The following is a 19,012-nucleotide window of genomic DNA, read 5'->3' as shown; positions in this document are numbered from 1 at the left end:
CAACAAATGCACCGTACGTTCGTTCTATTAAAGGGTAGATCGCTACCGTTTAGGGGCTGGGAGCAGCCCCCAAACGGGAGCGGATCTACTCTTTATAGAACGAACGTACCGATATGCTGTGAGCTTAGCCTGTTGCTAACGTGACCCCCCTCCTCTCTCTCTCTGCATCTCTCTCTCTCTCGTTGAAGTTGCAATAGTTGGATCACTGCAGTGCATTTAGCTCCCCTCTTGTATTTGTAACCAAACTTTTCCACCCGTTCCACCCACGGCGCAAGTTACCATGAACGTGAGCCCACCGTGGCCCAGTCAGTTTAGAGTTTATTTGTCCAGTCTAACTTCGAAGAGAGGGGGAGAAAGAAAAACAACAACTTTGCATCCCTTGTGCATGCAAATTTATGTTAGTCGCAAACTACAGCAAGCCGCCTTTGTTTTAAATTGTCCCCCATTCGCACGTCGGCAAAGCCGTTCACACCTATGGCTGGAGATGCGCGTTTTCAATACCGGCGGCCCCGTCTCACCGTGCTGCGCGCATCACGTGATTAAATAAAATGTGGTATCGGATTGGTGCGGGGCGTACTTGAGTGAGGGGGGAGGGGGGAGAGGGGAGGAGGCGTTGCGAGGTCTGCGAGGCGCCAGCATGCAGTATGGCTCGCGGACCAAATGGGGCCGGCTCGCGGACCAAAAGCGGCCGCTTTTTTTTTTTAATGACTATTCGATTTTTTATTTCAAGATCGATTCCCGTGCATATCGATCGATCGTCGGCCCTAGTGTGGACTTCGTTAACATTAAGGAAGTATCTACACAGGTACATGGGTATCTTGGTGGAGTATCGAATCTTGTGGACCAAACCCATTGCAAGATGCTGTACTCTGTCGCCGACCCTAAGCCATGCCAGTCTGTCAAAGTGGGCAGGGGTGAGGTGGGTTCGGGGGGTGAGGCCAAGTAGGAGCCTGACCAGTTTGTTTTGGGAGGTCTGGAGCCTAGTTTTAAGGGCCTTTGAGGTGCTGTGGTACCAGGAGGTGCATGCATAGTCAAAGAAGCCTTGTACAAGGGCTCCTGTTAAGGTCTTCAAGGTGTTTTTGTCGACCAGTGAGGAGATCCTGTAAAGGAATCTTGTTCTTTGGTTGACTTTTTTGATTACGTTGGTGGCCATTTTATCACCGGAAAGATTAGCCTCCAGGATGGAACCTAGGTAGGTAATTTCATCTTTACGTGTGATAACATTGTCACCCACTCTAACCAAGAAGAAATTTGCCTTGCTGAGATTACTATTAGATCCAAAGAGAATGGATTCAGTTTTTCCCAGGTGTAAAGATAGTTTGTTATCAGCGAGCCAGGTGCAGATTCTACCGAGTTCAGATTTGAGGGCATTTTCAACCTGCAGTTTGTCCCTGTCCGAGACCAGCAGTGCCGAGTCATCTGCGAACAGGAACAAGTTGCAGTCACAAGCTGAAGTCATGTCGTTAACATATATTAGGAACAGTAGAGGCCCTAGTATGCTTCCTTGTGGAACGCCACAGCTCACTGGGAGGGGGGGGACAGTGTTCCGTTCACTTCCACCATCTGTTCTCTCCCTCCAGGTAGGATTGCATCCAGCTCGCTGATGTGCTATCGAAACCAATTGCTTTTAGCTTGTTAACCAGTATGGAGTGGTTCACTGTGTCAAAAGCCTTTTGGAGGTCCAGCATGACCATGCCGCAGTATTTGCCAGTGTCCACCTCTTGTTTGATGTGGTCGCTCAAATAGAGAAGGCATGTGTCAGTGGAGTGGGATGTTCTGAAGCCAGATTGGAACTCGTACAATAATTTATTAGTGGCAAGATACTTTTCAACCTGTTCATAGACTATTTTTTCCATCACTTTCGAGATGGAGCTTAGAATAGAAATAGGGCGGTAGTTGCTGGGGTCTAATTTACTCCCTTTCTTGTGCAGGGGGGTTACTTTGGCCAGTTTGAAATCTAGGGGGACCTGTCCCTGTTTGATGGAGAGGTTTACTATGTGGGTGATGATTGGAGCTATAGAGATGGCTGAGTCTCTGAGAAATTTAGAGGGAATATTGTCATGGCCAGTGGCCTTGTGGGGTTGGAGGGCACTCAGTTTCTTAAGTACCTCATCAGTTGTTACCATAACTAATTTAAAATCGTCTTTACAAACACCTAGGTTTCTGTAGAAGGTTTTAATGTGCTCTACACCAAAGAGCCCAGAGTGGGAGGGCAGATTGTTAACCAGCGTTGTTGATATGTTTGTAAAGAAGATGTTCAAGTAGTTGGCCACATCAAGCTTGTCAGTGATGAGAGTGTTGTTCGCTTTAATGTTTATGTTTGAAAACCTGGTTTTCAGTTTCTGACTATAGCCTAATTGGTTGTTGAGTAGCTTCCAGAGCTCTCGAGGATTGTTTTTGTTTTCCTCAGCTTTATTATTAATAAAGTTACTTTTGGCGGATTTGATCATGGCAGTAACATTATTTCTTAGCCTGTTTCGTTGGGTTTTTAGGTTGTCCAGCTGAGCTTGGAGACCCCTGTTGAAGCGCTTGGCAAGCTTTGACTTGCATTTAAGAAATTCAGAGCATTTTTTGTCTCTGGCATTCGTTGCAGTCATTATGTCCGAATTCATCCATGGCTCCGAGCGGGTTTTGACCCTGATGGTTCTCAGAGGAGCCATGTAGTTCAGTACTGATGTAAATTTGGTTTTGAAGCCAAGCCAAGCTTCTTCGACAAGTGTGCTGTTAAGCTCATCGGACCAATCCAGACTCTCCAATTCTTGGTTAAAGACCTCACACGAGTAGGTTTTGAGGTCCCTTGATATGACTGCTTTGTGGCAGCCAGACTTTGGTTTTTGTTTTTTGCGGGTACAGAATATCATGAAATGATCACTAAGCCCGCATACAAAAACACCTTTCTTGGAGATTCTGGATTTGTCCGAGGTCAGAATGAGATCAATGACAGTTTGAGTAGAAACACACACTCTAGTGGGTTGGGTAATAAGCTGGCTAATACTATGCAGATCACAAAACCTACTAAATGATTTGAAAACAGGCGCCTCTTTACGCTGTACGTCTGTATTCAGATCGCCCATCAGGATTTTCTCTGCACCCTCCTCCTCAGCTAAGCAACCCTCAAGAATATCATAAAAGCCTTGCTGATCAGGAGGTCTGTAGACTGTGCCAACTAGTACTGATTTCGCATTTTTGAAAATTAATTCAACCCACACAGTTTCAATTTCAACATGCTGTAAGTCAGTACGGGTAATGAATTCAGTATCTTTGTGGATATACATGCAAACACCACCCCCATTACGGTTTCTATCATTTCTGACTACCGAGTAGTTCTCAATTTCAATCTCAGCGTTCCTGATGGATTCATCTAGTTTGGTCTCAGAAAAACACAAAATGTTTGCCTTGCCGGTAAGGAATAATTCTCTAATTTCGGCCATTTTGGAATAAAGGCTGTTTACATTGAGATGAAAAAGATGAATACCATTGTTGTTGAGGATTGATTTGTTGATGTCAGCAATTGAGAAGAGTTGATCAGGTCCATTGTCTTTGTTAGTAGCCATGGGTTGAATAGGGGGAAGGGAGCGGGCGTCCTCGGTGGGGGTGGGGGTGGGGGGGGGAAGATTCACGTTCAGCTCCGTTCCTTTGTTTGATTGCCTTGGAGGATCTGCGTTGGGTCCCCAAGTCGGCTCCGTGCCTGTACCTTGAGTTGGCTGTGTGGCCGTGACCATCTCTTGTGTTTTGTCCTTGCGATGGGTCCCCAAGTCGACTCCGTGCCCGTACCTTGAGTTGGCTGTGTGGCCGTGACCGTCTCATGTGTTGTCCTTGCGATGGGTCCCCAAGTCGACTCCGTGCCTGTACCTTGAGTTGGCTGTGTGGCCGTGACCGTCTCATGTGTTGTCCTTGCGATGGGTCCCCAAGTCGACTCCGTGCCTGTACCTTGAGTTGGCTGTGTGGCCGTGACCATCTCTTGTGTTTTGTCCTTGCGATGGGTCCCCAAGTCGACTCCGTGCCCGTACCTTGAGTTGGCTGTGTGGCCGTGACCGTCTCATGTGTTGTCCTTGCGATGGGTCCCCAAGTCGACTCCGTGCCTGTACCTTGAGTTGGCTGTGTGGCCGTGACCGTCTCATGTGTTGTCCTTGCGATGGGTCCCCAAGTCGACTCCGTGCCTGTACCTTGAGTTGGCTGTGTGGCCGTGACCGTCTCTTTTGTTGTCCTTGCGTCCGTGTTCATCAGGCTGCAAATTTGTTTCTTCGCCTGAAGTCTAGTGAATACAGGACCAGGATTGGGTTGGATGTCTCCTGCCATTAACAAGAATATACAACATTACCACCGCCCCCCCCCCTTTTTTCCCTCACTGTATATATTTATTTTCCCTTTTTACCTCCATTATGATGAATTCCTGTACTGTTCTTTGTCTATATAGTAGTGTCTATTTGTACGTCTCTAAATGTTTTGATGATTTGAACATGGTGGACCCTGTTGTAAACAAGTGTAATGCTTAATTGGGTCGTCCACTCACAGTTAACAGCCTTTGTATTGAGTTTGTGCTTGAAATGTACTGTAATTCTGCAAACTGTTAATACAATTTTCAATCAATCAATCAATCAAGTCTGTCGATCTTGCCAAGCAGGGGTTTGTTTCTTTTGGCCGGATTGCAGGTTAACAGCGCGTGGATTCCAGCCGCGCCGTGCCCGAGATGTTTACCGGTCGATCCATTGTTGTTGCCGAGGAGATAAAACGTGCTGTGTTCTTCGTTGTTTACGCTGGTGTTGTTCTCGTAATCAATTTTCCTCATATCCACGTGATGGTAGAACCAGGGTGAATTGGAGTAGAAATCCATAATCCACAGGAGTATAAAAAGAAAATGAGCGAGAAAATACGCTTTTTTGACAACATTCTGTGACTTGGCGCAGGAGCGAGACGAAACACGTCTGTCCATCTCAACGACCGGATGCTGTCTCTGTCTCTCTCTCTCTCTCTCTTTTGTCTCTCTCTCTCTCTCTTTGTCTCTCTCTCTCTTTGTCTCTGTCTCTCTCTGTCTCTCTCTTTGTCTCTCTCTGTCTCTCTCTCTCTCTCTGTCTCTCTCTTTGTCTCTGTCTGTCTGTCTCTCTCTCTCTCTCTCTCTCTCTCTCTGTCTCTCTCTTTGTCTCTCTCTGTCTCTCTCTCTCTCTCTCTCTCTCTCTTTGTCTCTGTCTCTGTCTGTCTGTCTGTCTCTCTCTCTCTGTCTCTGTCTCTCTCTGTCTCTCTCTTTGTCTCTCTCTGTCTGTCTCTCTCTCTCTCTCTCTCTCTCTCTCTCTCTCTCTCTCTCTCTCTCTCTCTTTGTCTCTCTCTCTCTCTATGTCTCTCTCTTTGTCTCTCTCTGTCTCTCTGTCTCTATCTGTCTGTCTCTCTCTCTCTCTCTCTCTCTCTCTCTCTCTCTGTCTCTGTCTCTCTCTGTCTCTCTGTCTCTATCTGTCTGTCTCTCTCTCTCTCTCTCTCTCTGTCTCTCTCTCTCTCTCTCTCTGTCTCTGTCTCTGTCTCTGTCTCTCTCTGTCTCTCTCTCTCTGTGTCTCTCTCTCAATTCAATTCAAATATACTTTATTGGCATGACAAGCATTCTTATATTGCCAAAGCATTACATACATTGTATGAAACAAAATAATAAATTATACATATATAAAAAATATAAACAAGACAAGGAAAAACATAAACAAAATTACATTGATCAATTGTAGTAGACTTAGCCTATAGTGTTCACCCATTGTCCCTCATTTTGTGGCAGGCTGATACATATTTTGCTGCCAACCTGGAACACTCAGCTTTTCCCCCTAATAAGTAGGGGATTGCCTGGATAGAGTCAAACTGTATCCTTGTTTTTGTTATTTCTATGAATTTAGGGTAGTATTCTTCTCTAATATGTTCATATTTTTCACATGCAGTCAAGAAGTGGAGCTCTGTCTCCACCACTCCTTGATTACAGTGAGAACACAGCCTGTCCTCTCTGGGCAGCCAGGTTTGTCTATATCGGCCTTTCTCGATGGCCAGGCTGTGCTCGCTGAGTCTGTACATTGTTAATGTTTTTCTGACTTTGTTATCTCTCTGTCTCTGTCTCTCTCTCTCTCTCTCTCTCTCTCTCTCTCTCTCTCTCTCTCTCTCTCTGTCTCTCTCTGTGTGTGTACTGTATCTACTCTATTGTAATTGTCTCTGTCTCTCTGTCTCTCTCTCTGTCTCTCTCTCTCTCTCTCTCTCTCTCTCTCTCTCTGTCTCTCTCTCTCTCTCTCTCTCTCTCTCTCTCTCTCTCTCTCTCTCTCTCTCTCTCTGTCTCTGTCTCTCTCTCTCTCTCTTTGTCTCTCTCTGTCTCTCTGTCTCTCTCTCTCTCTCTCTCTGTCTCTCTGTCTCTCTCTCTCTCTGTCTCTGTCTCTCTCTCTCTCTCTCTCTCTCTCTCTCTTTGTCTCTCTCTGTCTCTCTCTCTCCCACACACCCACTACTTACGGCTTACGTTATAGTCATGTGATCAAGACAGATCCGTTCCATTCATACTCTATCCTGATTGGCCAATTCCGAACATTGCCGGCCCACAATAACGTGTGTGTGTGTGTGTGTGTGTGTGTGTGTGTGTGTGTGTGTGTGTGTGTGTGTGTGTGTGTGTGTGTGTGTGTGTGTGTGTGTGTGTGTGTGTGTGTGTGTGTGTGTGTGTGTGTGTGTGTGTGTGTGTGTGTGTGTGTGTGTGTGTGTGTGTGTGTGTGTGTGTGTGTGTGTGTGTGTGTGTGTGTGTGTGTGTGTGTGTGTGTGTGTGTGTGTGTGTGTGTGTGTGTGTGTGTGTGTGTGTGTGTGTGTGTGTGTGTGTGTGTGTGTGTGTGTGTGTGTGTGTGTGTGCGTGCGTGCGTGCGTGCGTGCGTGCGTGCGTGCGTGCGTGCGTGCGTGCGTGCGTGCGTGCGTGCGTGCACTTTGACCACCTATATACTGTTAAATACCACAACTGTGGTATTTTAGATACCGAACTGATAAATGTCATAATGTTACATCTCTACTCAGTACTTTGTGATGTAGTGAAGTATTGTTTGTTGTTCTCTCCATCAGATGCCTTTCCTCTCACACTGGACACAAACACAACAAACCCAGACCTCTCTCTGTCGGAGAACAACAGAAAGGTGACCGGGACCAGTGAGCCTCAGAGCTATCCAGACCATCCAGACAGATTTCAGTACTGGCCACAGGTTCTGTGCAGAGAGGGTCTGACTGGATGCTGGTACGGCGAGGTAGAGTGGAGTGGAGTGGTTCAGATAGGAGGGACTTCCAGAAGAATCACACGGAGAGGATGGGGTGGTGACATTCTGCTTGGATCCAATGACCTGTCCTGGAGTCTGCTCTGTGATGATGGAGACAACAGATACTCTGTCCATCACAATAAGAAGAGCACCGTCCTCCTTGTCCGTCCCTCTGGCTCCAACAGAGTAGCAGTGTATGTGGACCGTCCTGCTGGCCGTCTGTCCTTCTACAGAGTGTCCTCTGAGACACACACACACCTGTACACCTTCCAGACCACCTTCACTGAGACCCTCTATGCTGGGTTCTGTGTGGGGCCTCGCTCCTCAGTGTCTTTGTGTCAGATAGAGTAAGTGGAACACACACACACACACACACACACACACACACACACACACACACACACACACACACACACACACACGTGTTTTATAGATCTGATATTTTTATAACATCATCATAACATGCAGATGTTTTATAGATCTGATATTTTTATAACATAACATATAGATGTTTTATAGATCTGATATATTCAGCGTTTATAACATCATCATAACATGCAGATGTTTTCAGTGTGTTGTAACATGATCTATAAGGTGTTGCACATGTTTTATAGATCTGATATTTTCAGTGTTTATAATGTATCTATAACACTGGTTCTCAAACTTTTTCATGTCAAGGACCCCCAAATTAACACTAATCAGCCCCGTGGACCCCCTTTGAAAAGATATGCCAGGGACCCCCAAATTAACACTAATCAGCCCCGTGGACCCCCTTTGAAAAGATATGCCAGGGACCCCCAAATGAACACTAATCAGCCCCGTGGACCCCCTTTGAAAAGATATGCCAGGGACCCCCAAATTAACACTAATCAGCCCCGTGGACCCCCTTTGAAAATACATGCCAGGGACCCCCATAAGAGAAGGTTTTTACGGCTCTAGCAGTGATTCTCAACCTGTTTAATTTCAAGGACCCCCAGTTTGACATGCATTAGTCTACGGACCCCCATTTAATGGCATTTGTATCTCTAGGACGACCAAATTTATATTGTAAAATCAATGTTAATTTAACTCTGAGAGTGTACAAATGGACCCATTTGTACACTCTCAGAACTATCATTTGACCCCCTGAACTCCCTCAAGGACCCCTGGGGGACCCCGGACCCCACTTTTGAAACCACTGCTTTAGCTATTGAAAAATAGCACATCTACAAGCTCATAGCGCGGCATCGAGTGCCGCAATACGAGCTTGTAGATCTGCTATTTTGGGTGAATTGTGAAAATGCGGCGCAAATCTTTGAATATATATTCTTTCAGAGCGAACGTTTTTAACTAAAATCTTTGCTGCTTGGGCGGTCCCTGGAACAACATATGTTCAGATGGGGGTCTGCGGCCAAAAACATAACAAACATGTCATGTTTGGGGGTCCTTGACATGAAATAGTTTGAGAACCACTGATATAGAAACAAATGTTTTTTTTCTGAAAACTGCCATGATTTAGAAGACATTTAGAAGACATTTAGAAGACATTTAGAAGACATTTAGAGGACATTTAGAAGACATTTAGAAGACATTTAGAAGACATTTAGAGGACATTTAGAAGACATTTAGAGGACATTTAGAAGACATTTAGAAGACATTTAGAAGACATTTAGAGGACATTTAGAAGACATTTAGAGGACATTTAGAAGACATTTAGAAGACATTTAGAAGACATTTAGAGGACATTTAGAGGACATTTAGAAGACATTTAGAAGACATTTAGAGGACATTTAGAAGACATTTAGAAGACATTTAGAGGACATTTAGAAGACATTTAGAAGACATGTGTAGAATCATTTCTCAGGTGAAAATGTCTGAGTTATACTTACAGTAGTTGTAAACCAACATATCAAATCAAAGAGTTGTGGTTAGGGTAGGGTAGAGTAACTCTACCCTAGGGTAGGGTAGAGTTGTGCACTTGTAGATCAGCTATTTGGACTATTTTAAAATATTCTTGAAGTAGTGTAAAATGTGCTCAAGTGGCTCAAATATTATAATCCCTAAAATCAAATTTTGTGTGTGTGTGTGTGTGTGTGTGTGTGTGTGTGTGTGCGTGTGTGTGCGTGTGCGTGTGCGTGCGCGCGTGTGCGTGTGCGTGCGCACGTGCGTTTCAGGCCAGTCGTTCCAACCAGTTTCTCCCCCGTCGTGCACACAGAACACACGACCACTGAATACAGGTCAGTTCTAACCCCTAACACACAGTTCCACTATTATAGTACCAAAAATCCCTTTCTGGCCAAAATGTACCATTTATGTGGGGGGGGGGGGGGCCCTCAGAGTGCTTCCACTAAGTAAAGTAGGCTTTCTAATGACACGCCCCGCCTTTGTTTTGGTGAGTAGCAAAAACGTTATTTTTATTTACGCTAAAGACGAGAGGCTGGTCTGCATTCATGCGAGCGGCGGAAGTCGAGAGTAACATAGCTCTAAATGCAATGCATTAGAGCTATGGACCAGAGCATTAGAGCTATGGACCAGAGCATTAGAGCTATGGACCAGAGCATTAGAGCTATGGACCAGAGCATTAGAGCTATGGACCAGAGCATTAGAGCTATGGACCAGAGCTAGGTTAAGGTTTGCGTGAGGGTTAGGGTTAGGTTTAGGGTTTAGGGCTAACGCTAACCTAACCCTCATATGTGTCCCAGGTTCCAGTGCCCCGGGGCAGGGCTGTTCCAGTGCAGTGACACCAGGTTGGTGTTTGGAACATGGAGGGGAGGAGACGTTCTCTACAGGACTGTTCAGTGGGAGGAGAGATGTCTCCCGTCAACAGGAAGGACTCCCGCAGGTCCTCTGTTTGACATCCAGTGTCCTCAGAACGCTGTCTGCCAGCTACACCTGCCACACTGTGCCATCACACCTGGTGAGTCAGCTACACCTGCCACACTGTGCCATTACACCTGGTGAGTCAGCTACACCTGCCACACTGTGCCATTACACCTGGTGAGTCAGCTACACCTGCCACACTGTGCCATCACACCTGGTGAGTCAGCTACACCTGCCACACTGTGCCATTACACCTGGTGAGTCAGCTACACCTGCCACACTGTGAGATCACACCTGGTGAGTCAGCTACACCTGCCACACGGTGCCATCACACCTGGTGAGTCAGCTACACTTGCCACACTGTGCCATCACACACAAGGACAGTGACGTGAGACACACAGGTGGAACCAGGTAGTCATCAGGCCAGTGGGTGAGTGGGCGTGGCCTTTACATAGATTTTGCATTACATTCACCCATTCACACACCTTTACATAGATTGTGCATTACATTCACCCATTCACACACCTTTACATAGATTTTGCATTACATTCACCCATTCACACACCTTTACATAGATTGTGCATTACATTCACCCATTCACACACCTTTACATAGATTGTGCATTACATTCACCCATTCACACACCTTTACATAGATTGTTCATTACATTCACCCATTCACACACCTTTACATAGATTGTTCATTACATTCACCCATTCACACACCTTTACATAGATTGTTCATTACATTCACCCATTCACACACACATTCACACACCGATGGCAGAGGAAACCATGCAAGGCACCAACCTGCCCATCGGGAGCAATCAGGGATTCAGAGTCTTGCTCAAGGACACTTCCACACTAACTCTGGGGGAGCCCACAGGGATCGAACTGGGAACCTTGCGGTTACCATCCGGCCACTCATAACTCATAACATAACATAGCTCATAACATGTCTACGGTAGATTTTTATGAAACATAAACTTTACAGATAGTAAGAGGATAATTCAAGCTTCCCGTACAGCTGCAATGTTGGTGAGTTTGACGTTATTTAATACAATCAGAAAGGACTTTTCTGATTGGATGAATGAGCTGTCAATGGGAAGTTGCACCTAGTTAGCACCTTGCTGGCAAGATGGATGCCGTGTACATCAAAGTCAATTGGACACATTCCATCCGTAGGACGTCTGGAAACGTCCTAGGGATTCCAATCGAGGGATGTATTGGACGTGTGTACAGTTTGTACACGTCCTAGCGTCCTAGCATCCTCAATGATACCAGGCGAGAGAAGAATATTCTGAATTTTTTCCTTTTTTTAATTTTTCAGTCCGACTCTCGGCCACCGTCCTTCGCGCTCTAGGGTCATATTAGCTTACCGTTGACTTAGCTGTTAGCACGGCATAAAGAATGCCTCGTCTCTCCTAATCCAGGGCGCTCTCCGTGGTTTTGATCTGATGGATATACTAGCGCTTCATTTCTGCTCCTCATCCACCTCTCCCTCAAAATATGAACGCTTTTTGGTGAGTTAGACCCCCCCCCCTTGCAAGAGTTACTTAGCTCTGCTCCAGACATTATACTATATCCTTTTACAAAACCTTTTTTTATTTTAATAGAGAGATAACTCGGGATGTTCATATTCATGTTGTACATTTAATATCAAACCTTATAATGAAATAAAACGGAATGTGCACTGTCTCTCTCTGTCTCTCTCTCTCTCTGTCTCTCTCTCTCTCTCTTTCACTCTCACACACACACACACGCACGCGCGCGAGCGCGCACACACGCACACAGTCACACACACACACACACACACACACACACACACACACCACATGTTCACATGTTTCGGCCCTGAAATGTGTACGTTTGTTTGGCAACTGTTTTTCCAAGCAAATACAAAATATGCGGACATATTTTATTTTATTGAAATGTGCTCTTACGCAATAATATGTTGAAATCTGTGAAGGGATGTTGTATTTGATCAAAGTATCTGACAACAGAGTCATGAATATGTCTTCCTCCTAAACTGTGACTGTTTATGCATGTTATTGTTAATAAATACATCACATGCTTCTTTTGAGCTTTTAACCCTAAAATGGAATCTACAATGTTTTAACTTTCCACAGGTGATGTGGACCTTTGTGTGGCCAACGTCACAGATGGCGCAGCGTACCTCTTGGAGCCACAGAAAGTGACCCAGACTCACGTGGTTTTAAACGTGGACCACCTGTCTCTGTATGGACTCCTGTGGAAGAAGATTAAGGAGTATTTCTGTCCAACATCTGGTCAAGTTCTGCTGTTCCTTCAACCTCCAGGACGTCAAACACAGAGACTGAATGTGTTAATGCTGCCGGGGAATTTGCCTGTCAAAGAGGTAACATACAGTATTGTCTGTTAAGAAGCATCTTAGTTCTTTATAGACTTATTGAAGTAGCTTTTGAACAGACACCCAGAGGCTAGGTTGTAGACACATTTTAGACCAAAGTTTATCTACTGCATGGTGCCTATAAGAAGACAAAGTAGTTATAATACAAATACAATATCTTGGTATCCATGGTAACACAGAGCAGGGATGGCGCTTGTTAATATTTGAGGGGTATACACAGGTTTAATGTTTGTCTTTAGTTCAATGTTTGTTTTGTAAATGCCATTGACAATGAAGGGAACATTTACGTCATAATGTGTCATTACGTCATATTGTCTCTTTATTGTTAATGGCGTTGAATGTTTGTCTGTGCACTGTTTGTTTTCCATCACCATTACATCACCTAATCAACATGAGTTAGACTTTAATATATTAACGACCCTCACTTCACACAGGTGTGATTTTTTTGAGTGGTGCAAACCACTCCAACAACCAGCTTTGTCTGTATGTGTCTATGTATGTGTGTACCTGTACGTGTGTGTACCTGTACGTGGGACCCAAAAAAATGAGCATGGTTACTATGGTCACTGACATTACGTCAGACCACAGCTGATCAGGCTATATAAGACCTTGCACCACTTATAATGAAATAAAACGGAATGTGCACTGTCTCTCTCTGTCTCTCTCTCTCTCTGTCTCTCTCTCTCTCTCTTTCACTTTCACACACATTTCCGGGTAGGCTGCATCTGCCCGCAGCCCGTCGCACAACAGAAACTGAACGTTAATTACGTTTATTTTAATTTTATTGATATATAATGTACCGTGGTTAGTACGAGTCGAGTCACCACCAGCTGAGCTTACGTCAACGAGGAATCTCAGGAACGCAATATGTTGACAGCTGGGCGTGACGTATATGCTCAGCGACATTGCATTCATATGTAGTTTCAAGGCTTTTGCGGTCACATTAATTCCATTTTCTCCAGAAACTGGCTGTATCAGATATGAATGGACATCGACGCACAGCCACTCCCCTGACAGAAAGGCCGGGGTGGTCGTTTTATTTTTCAAACACAGTTCTTATATGAAGCGACATAAAATCGCCCTAGATTTCAATACAAATAAAATAAAAAAATCACACCCGTGTGAACTGAGTGGTCTAAGGTATTATATAGCCTGATCAGCTGTGTTCTGACGTAATGTCTGACGTAATGAAATCAGCATCAACCAATCAGCATCAACCATGCTCATTGTTTTTGCACAGACAGACTAACAAAGCCAGTTGTAGGAGTGGTTTACACCACTCAAAAATACACGAACCTGTGTGTTGGTGCCCTCTACTGAAAGTGACGTCAGACTTCGGTGCTCTATATGTGTACCACACAGCACTGGTTGGCAGGTATCAATACACTTTTAGATTTATTTATTGATCGCCTCTTGTCTTGATTGTTTAAACATGACATCATGGGCCGCTATACTCGATAACAGGCTTGATAAGTCCAAAGCTTATTGATACCGGGTACTGGATAAGCACAAAGCTTATTCATACCGGGTACTCGATAAGCACAAAGCTTATTCATACCGGGTACTCTATAAGCCCAAAGCTTATTGATACCGGGTACTCGATAAGCACAAAGCTTATTGATACCGGGTATTCGATAAGCCCCAAAGCTTATTGATACCGTAAAATCTGAATCCCCCACCCACCCCTGTTTCCCCTCACTGTATATATTTCTTTTCCCTTTTTACCTCCTATGATGATTTATTTTTGACCTTATAGTTGTGTATATTCGTACGTCTCTAAATGTTTTGATGAATTGAAAATGGTGGGCCCTCTTGTAAACAAGTGTAATGCTTTATGGTGTCGTCCACTCACTGTTAACAGTTTTTGTATTGAGTTGTACTTGAAATGTACTGTAATTCTGCAAACTGTTAATAAATCAATCAATCAATCAAAAACGGGTACTCGATAAGCCCAAAGCTTATTGATACCGGGTACTCGATAAGCCCAAAGCTTATTGATACCGGGTACTCGATAAGCCCAAAGCTTATTGATACCGGGTACTCGATAAGCTTGTTATCTGTTTTTTCCGGGTATCGGGTATCGAGCTCCATCCCTAACAAAGACTAGTGAAGTATCTTGTCAACAGTACACAGCCTGTAAAACGTGTCATTTTTATGGCATGAATTCTTCTAGTTTATAGGATTTCTTTATTCAGATCTGCACTATTTTATTGTATTCTTTTATGAATTTCTGCTGACCGCTTTAAATAGGAGAAACACTTTTTGTTTCTAAAGCTGCTTGCAGATGGAAAACAAATCTTGAATCTTGATTTTTGTGTTGTGTCATTGTAGGTGAAGACATTCTATCAAGAGTGCAGTGACCTGAAGGAATGCCTGGTCAGAACCTCCAACTGTATTCTGTCTCCAAACCAGGTCTACAGACTGCAATGTGCCTCACATGAAGTAGAACCTGAGGTATCACACATTGAAACGACAACCTGAGTTTATTATATGTTAAAGGACATGATAATGTAACTAATACTACTAGTAATACTACTAGTACTCAGTGGCACCAGGGGAGGACAAAATGGCATAGAAATAGGCAAATAACCCACACGTAACCGCAAAAATGTCAGCGTGTGCGTGCGCCACACGGGCGTACTACGCACGCACGGGCAAGTCGTGCGTTGTGAGCTTGCCATACCTTAGTTTTAGCTGAAATGATGCCACTGCTAGTACTACTAATACCAATACTAGTATAATTGAGGTGCTAGCCCTTAATGCATGCCTTTGTTTAGGGTAGTGAATGACACCGTAAGATGTCATGGGGGTGATATAAATACTGCCCTCACTGCGAACCTCACTTCACACAAGTGCGATTTCTTTACACAATAATTGCATCTCTTTTTTCAGAGTGAAACATATTATCCGCACTATGGACCAAATTACCATCCAACATTTAAGGTGACGATGAATCTCAACGCAGAAGTCTCTTCTGCGTTCGTCTCGTTGGCATTACTGGGTCCTGAGAGCAACCAGGTCTGGAAGGATGCCATTGAACTGGAAGGTAAACATAGTTACCGGTATTCTGTTTAATTTAAGCATCATTATACTTTAACTGTTGAACTGGAAGGTACTGTTAAATATAGTTCTGTATCTTCCCCATCATAACTCTTGGGGATTTGACCCCTGACACTTTTCTTCTTTGAAATGCTTTATTTGGGAATACCCCTTGAGATACAATATCTCGTTTTCGAGAGGGTCCTCACGCGTACAGTCAATACAAGGTAATTAACAGAAAAATAAAAAGGAGAAAAAACAAACAAACGTTACAACACAACACAAAAACAGGGTATAAGCACAATAGGAACAAGCAATAGCATAGATGGATAATTTGTTCTGTCAAATATCATTGTCTTTTGGTGTGATAACTGACCACTGCAGGACTCCGGTCAGATTTCAACTCTTTACTGATGAGGCATTGCATTATTGGTGCATCAAATAAACAGAAATGTCTGAAAAAATACACACACACACACACACACACACACACACACACACACACACACACACACACACACACACACACACACACACACACACAAATAAAGAATGATCAATGAATTAACTGTTGAGATAAACCAAAGCAATGTTGTCATACAGTGACTGGATTCAAGTGTCATCAGATGACAGATGTGTTTGTAAAGGTTTTTTCTCATACTGTATTTACATTTTACAGTAAGCAAGAACACAACATGAAAAACATAAAAAGTAGTCATCAAGAATCATACATAAACTAAGAACCTAACATCCATCTAAGAGTGGAATATCTTTGAAACTATGAGTATACACTATAGAGTGCTCTGTCTACATAAAATGCTATCTAAGTTACATAAGTTGAGCCTTTGCATACGCCTGTAAGGTCGTCAAGGCTAGGGCAAGTGCTACGGGTTAAGATGGAGTCTGAAGAGGTGGGTTTTCAGACTACGGCGGAAGATTGGGAGTGAGTCTGTAGTTCTGACTGTAATGGGAAGTTCATTCCATAGTTAGATTGGGAGTGAGTCTGTAGTTCTGACTGTAATGGGAAGTTAATTCCATAGTTTAGATTGGGAGTGAGTCTGTAGTTCTGACTGTAATGGGAAGTTCATTCCATAGTTAGATTGGGAGTGAGTCTGTAGTTCTGACTGTAATGGGAAGTTCATTCCATAGTTTAGATTGGGAGTGAGTCTGTAGTTCTGACTGTAATGGGAAGTTCATTCCATAGTTAGATTGGGAGTGAGTCTGTAGTTCTGACTGCAATGGGAAGTTCATTCCATAGTTTAGATTGGGAGTGAGTCTGTAGTTCTGACTGTAATGGGAAGTTCATTCCATAGTTAGATTGGGAGTGAGTCTGTAGTTCTGACTGCAATGGGAAGTTCATTGATTCCATAGTTTAGATTGGGAGTGAGTCTGTAGTTCTGACTGCAATGGGAAGTTCATTCCATAGTTTAGATTGGGAGTGAGTCTGTAGTTCTGACTGCAATGGGAAGTTCATTCCATAGTTTAGATTGGGAGTGAGTCTGTAGTTCTGACTGCAATGGGAAGTTCATTGATTCCATAGTTTAGATTGGGAGTGAGTCTGTAGTTCTGACTGCAATGGGAAGTTCATTCCATAGTTTAGATTGGGAGTGAGTCTGTAGTTCTGACTGCAATGGGAAGTTCATTCCATAGTTTAGATTGGGAGTGAGTCTGTAGTTCTGACTGCAATGGGAAGTTCATTGATTCCATAGTTTAGATTGGGAGTGAGTCTGTAGTTCTGACTGCAATGGGAAGTTCATTCCATAGTTAGATTGGGAGTGAGTCTGTAGTTCTGACTGCAATGGGAAGTTCATTCCATAGTTTAGATTGGGAGTGAGTCTGTAGTTCTGACTGCATTGGGAAGTTCATTGATTCCATAGTTTAGATTGGGAGTGAGTCTGTAGTTCTGACTGCAATGGGAAGTTCATTCCATAGTTTAGATTGGGAGTGAGTCTGTAGTTCTGACTGCAATGGGAAGTTCATTCCATAGTTTAGATTGGGAGTGAGTCTGTAGTTCTGACTGCATTGGGAAGTTCATTGATTCCATAGTTTAGATTGGGAGTGAGTCTGTAGTTCTGACTGCAATGGGAAGTTCATTCCATAGTTTAGATTGGGAGTGAGTCTGTAGTTCTGACTGCAATGGGAAGTTCATTCCATAGTTTAGATTGGGAGTGAGTCTGTAGTTCTGACTGCAATGGGAAGTTCATTGATTCCATAGTTTAGATTGGGAGTGAGTCTGTAGTTCTGACTGCAATGGGAAGTTCATTCCATAGTTAGATTGGGAGTGAGTCTGTAGTTCTGACTGCAATGGGAAGTTCATTCCATAGTTTAGATTGGGAGTGAGTCTGTAGTTCTGACTGCATTGGGAAGTTCATTGATTCCATAGTTTAGATTGGGAGTGAGTCTGTAGTTCTGACTGCAATGGGAAGTTCATTCCATAGTTTTGGAGCCAGGGATCAGCTTTCCTGCGTTGGCTGATCTGAGCGCGGTGAGGGTCTGTAGGGTCTGTAGGGTCAACAATAATAACAATATTTTTTCTTCCAGAACACCATCCAGGCTCTGCCCCCAGCCAGCCAGACGCGACGACAGCGATGGCGCCGCGACAGGGAGCGGAGACGTTGCGCTCTGTGCGTTTAGGGTTCATCAAACGAGTGTCAGAGCCGGTGATCCATGCTCTGCTGGACAGACTGCTGGACGAGAACGTCCTCAACGACGCAGAGATGGACTCGGTCAGGCTGGAGAAGGGCAGGACGGAGAGAGCGCGGGAATTAATCGACATGGTGAGAAAGAAAGGCGACGAGGCGTCGGCGAAGATGATCGCCGCGTTTCGCGAAGAGGATCCAACGCTTTACGACGACCTGGGTTTGAACCAACCTTGAGATCTGTCTCGGTTTAGACCTTTGATTGAAACGCACGTACAAAACAAAAGATTGCACAATCGTAGCCAAAAAGAATGACAGAAACTAAACATCGAGCCACAGCAATTAACCCACTTCATCCATTGACCAATCAAAATCAAGCATTCGACCAAGCCGTGTAATGCATACAATGCATATGCATACTGCATTCAGCAGTGTATTTCGGGTGGACATACTGGACACTGGACAGTGCCGCGCTATGAGCTTGTAGATCTGCTATTTTTCAATAGTTAAAGTATAAAATAATGCTTAAAACCGTTCCCGTCCTGAATGGGTTAATCTCCTTTTTCCCCTCACTGTATATGTTTGTTTTTTCCTTTTTTACCTCCTTTCATGATGATTTCCTGTTTTTGGCTTTATAGAAGTGTTTATTTGTACGTCTCTAAATGTTATGATGAATTGAACAAGGTGGACCCTCTTGTAAACAAGTGTAATGCTTTATGGTGTCGTCCACTCACAGTTAACAGTCTTTGTATTGAGTTGTGCTTGAAATGTACTGTAATTCTCCAATCTGTTAATAAATACTTCAATCAATGAATTCAGTGAAGCTGGGCAGCTTGTGTGTGTGGGAACCACGTCTGTGTTCAGGTCCATGGGCCTACGGGCCGTCTTTGGCCAGTTTCATGTGTA

The 19,012-nt window shown here is 44.0% G+C and overlaps 1 protein-coding gene across 1 annotated transcript in view; it reads left to right on the top strand.

The window, feature by feature from the left end:
- Positions 1–18,958, top strand: part of LOC306917759 (NACHT, LRR and PYD domains-containing protein 3-like) — a 40,107-nt gene extending 21,149 nt beyond the window's left edge. The window contains exons 9-15 of the mRNA XM_079530670.1: positions 7,054–7,588; positions 9,395–9,457; positions 9,923–10,137; positions 12,169–12,416; positions 14,760–14,882; positions 15,321–15,474; positions 18,009–18,958. Of these exons, the coding sequence (XP_079386796.1) occupies positions 7,054–7,588; positions 9,395–9,457; positions 9,923–10,137; positions 12,169–12,416; positions 14,760–14,882; positions 15,321–15,474; positions 18,009–18,343 (1,673 nt within the window). The 3' untranslated portion in view covers positions 18,344–18,958. The remainder of the gene's footprint in view (positions 1–7,053; positions 7,589–9,394; positions 9,458–9,922; positions 10,138–12,168; positions 12,417–14,759; positions 14,883–15,320; positions 15,475–18,008) is intronic.
- Positions 18,959–19,012: the final 54 nt, after the last annotated feature.

The sequence above is a fragment of the Electrona antarctica genome, assembly GCF_951216825.1.
Source record: "Electrona antarctica genome assembly, contig: scaffold_253, whole genome shotgun sequence".
Lineage (NCBI taxonomy): Eukaryota > Metazoa > Chordata > Actinopteri > Myctophiformes > Myctophidae > Electrona > Electrona antarctica.
The sequence above is the reverse complement of the archived record's forward strand: the minus strand, read 5'-3'. Positions and strand labels throughout refer to the sequence as shown.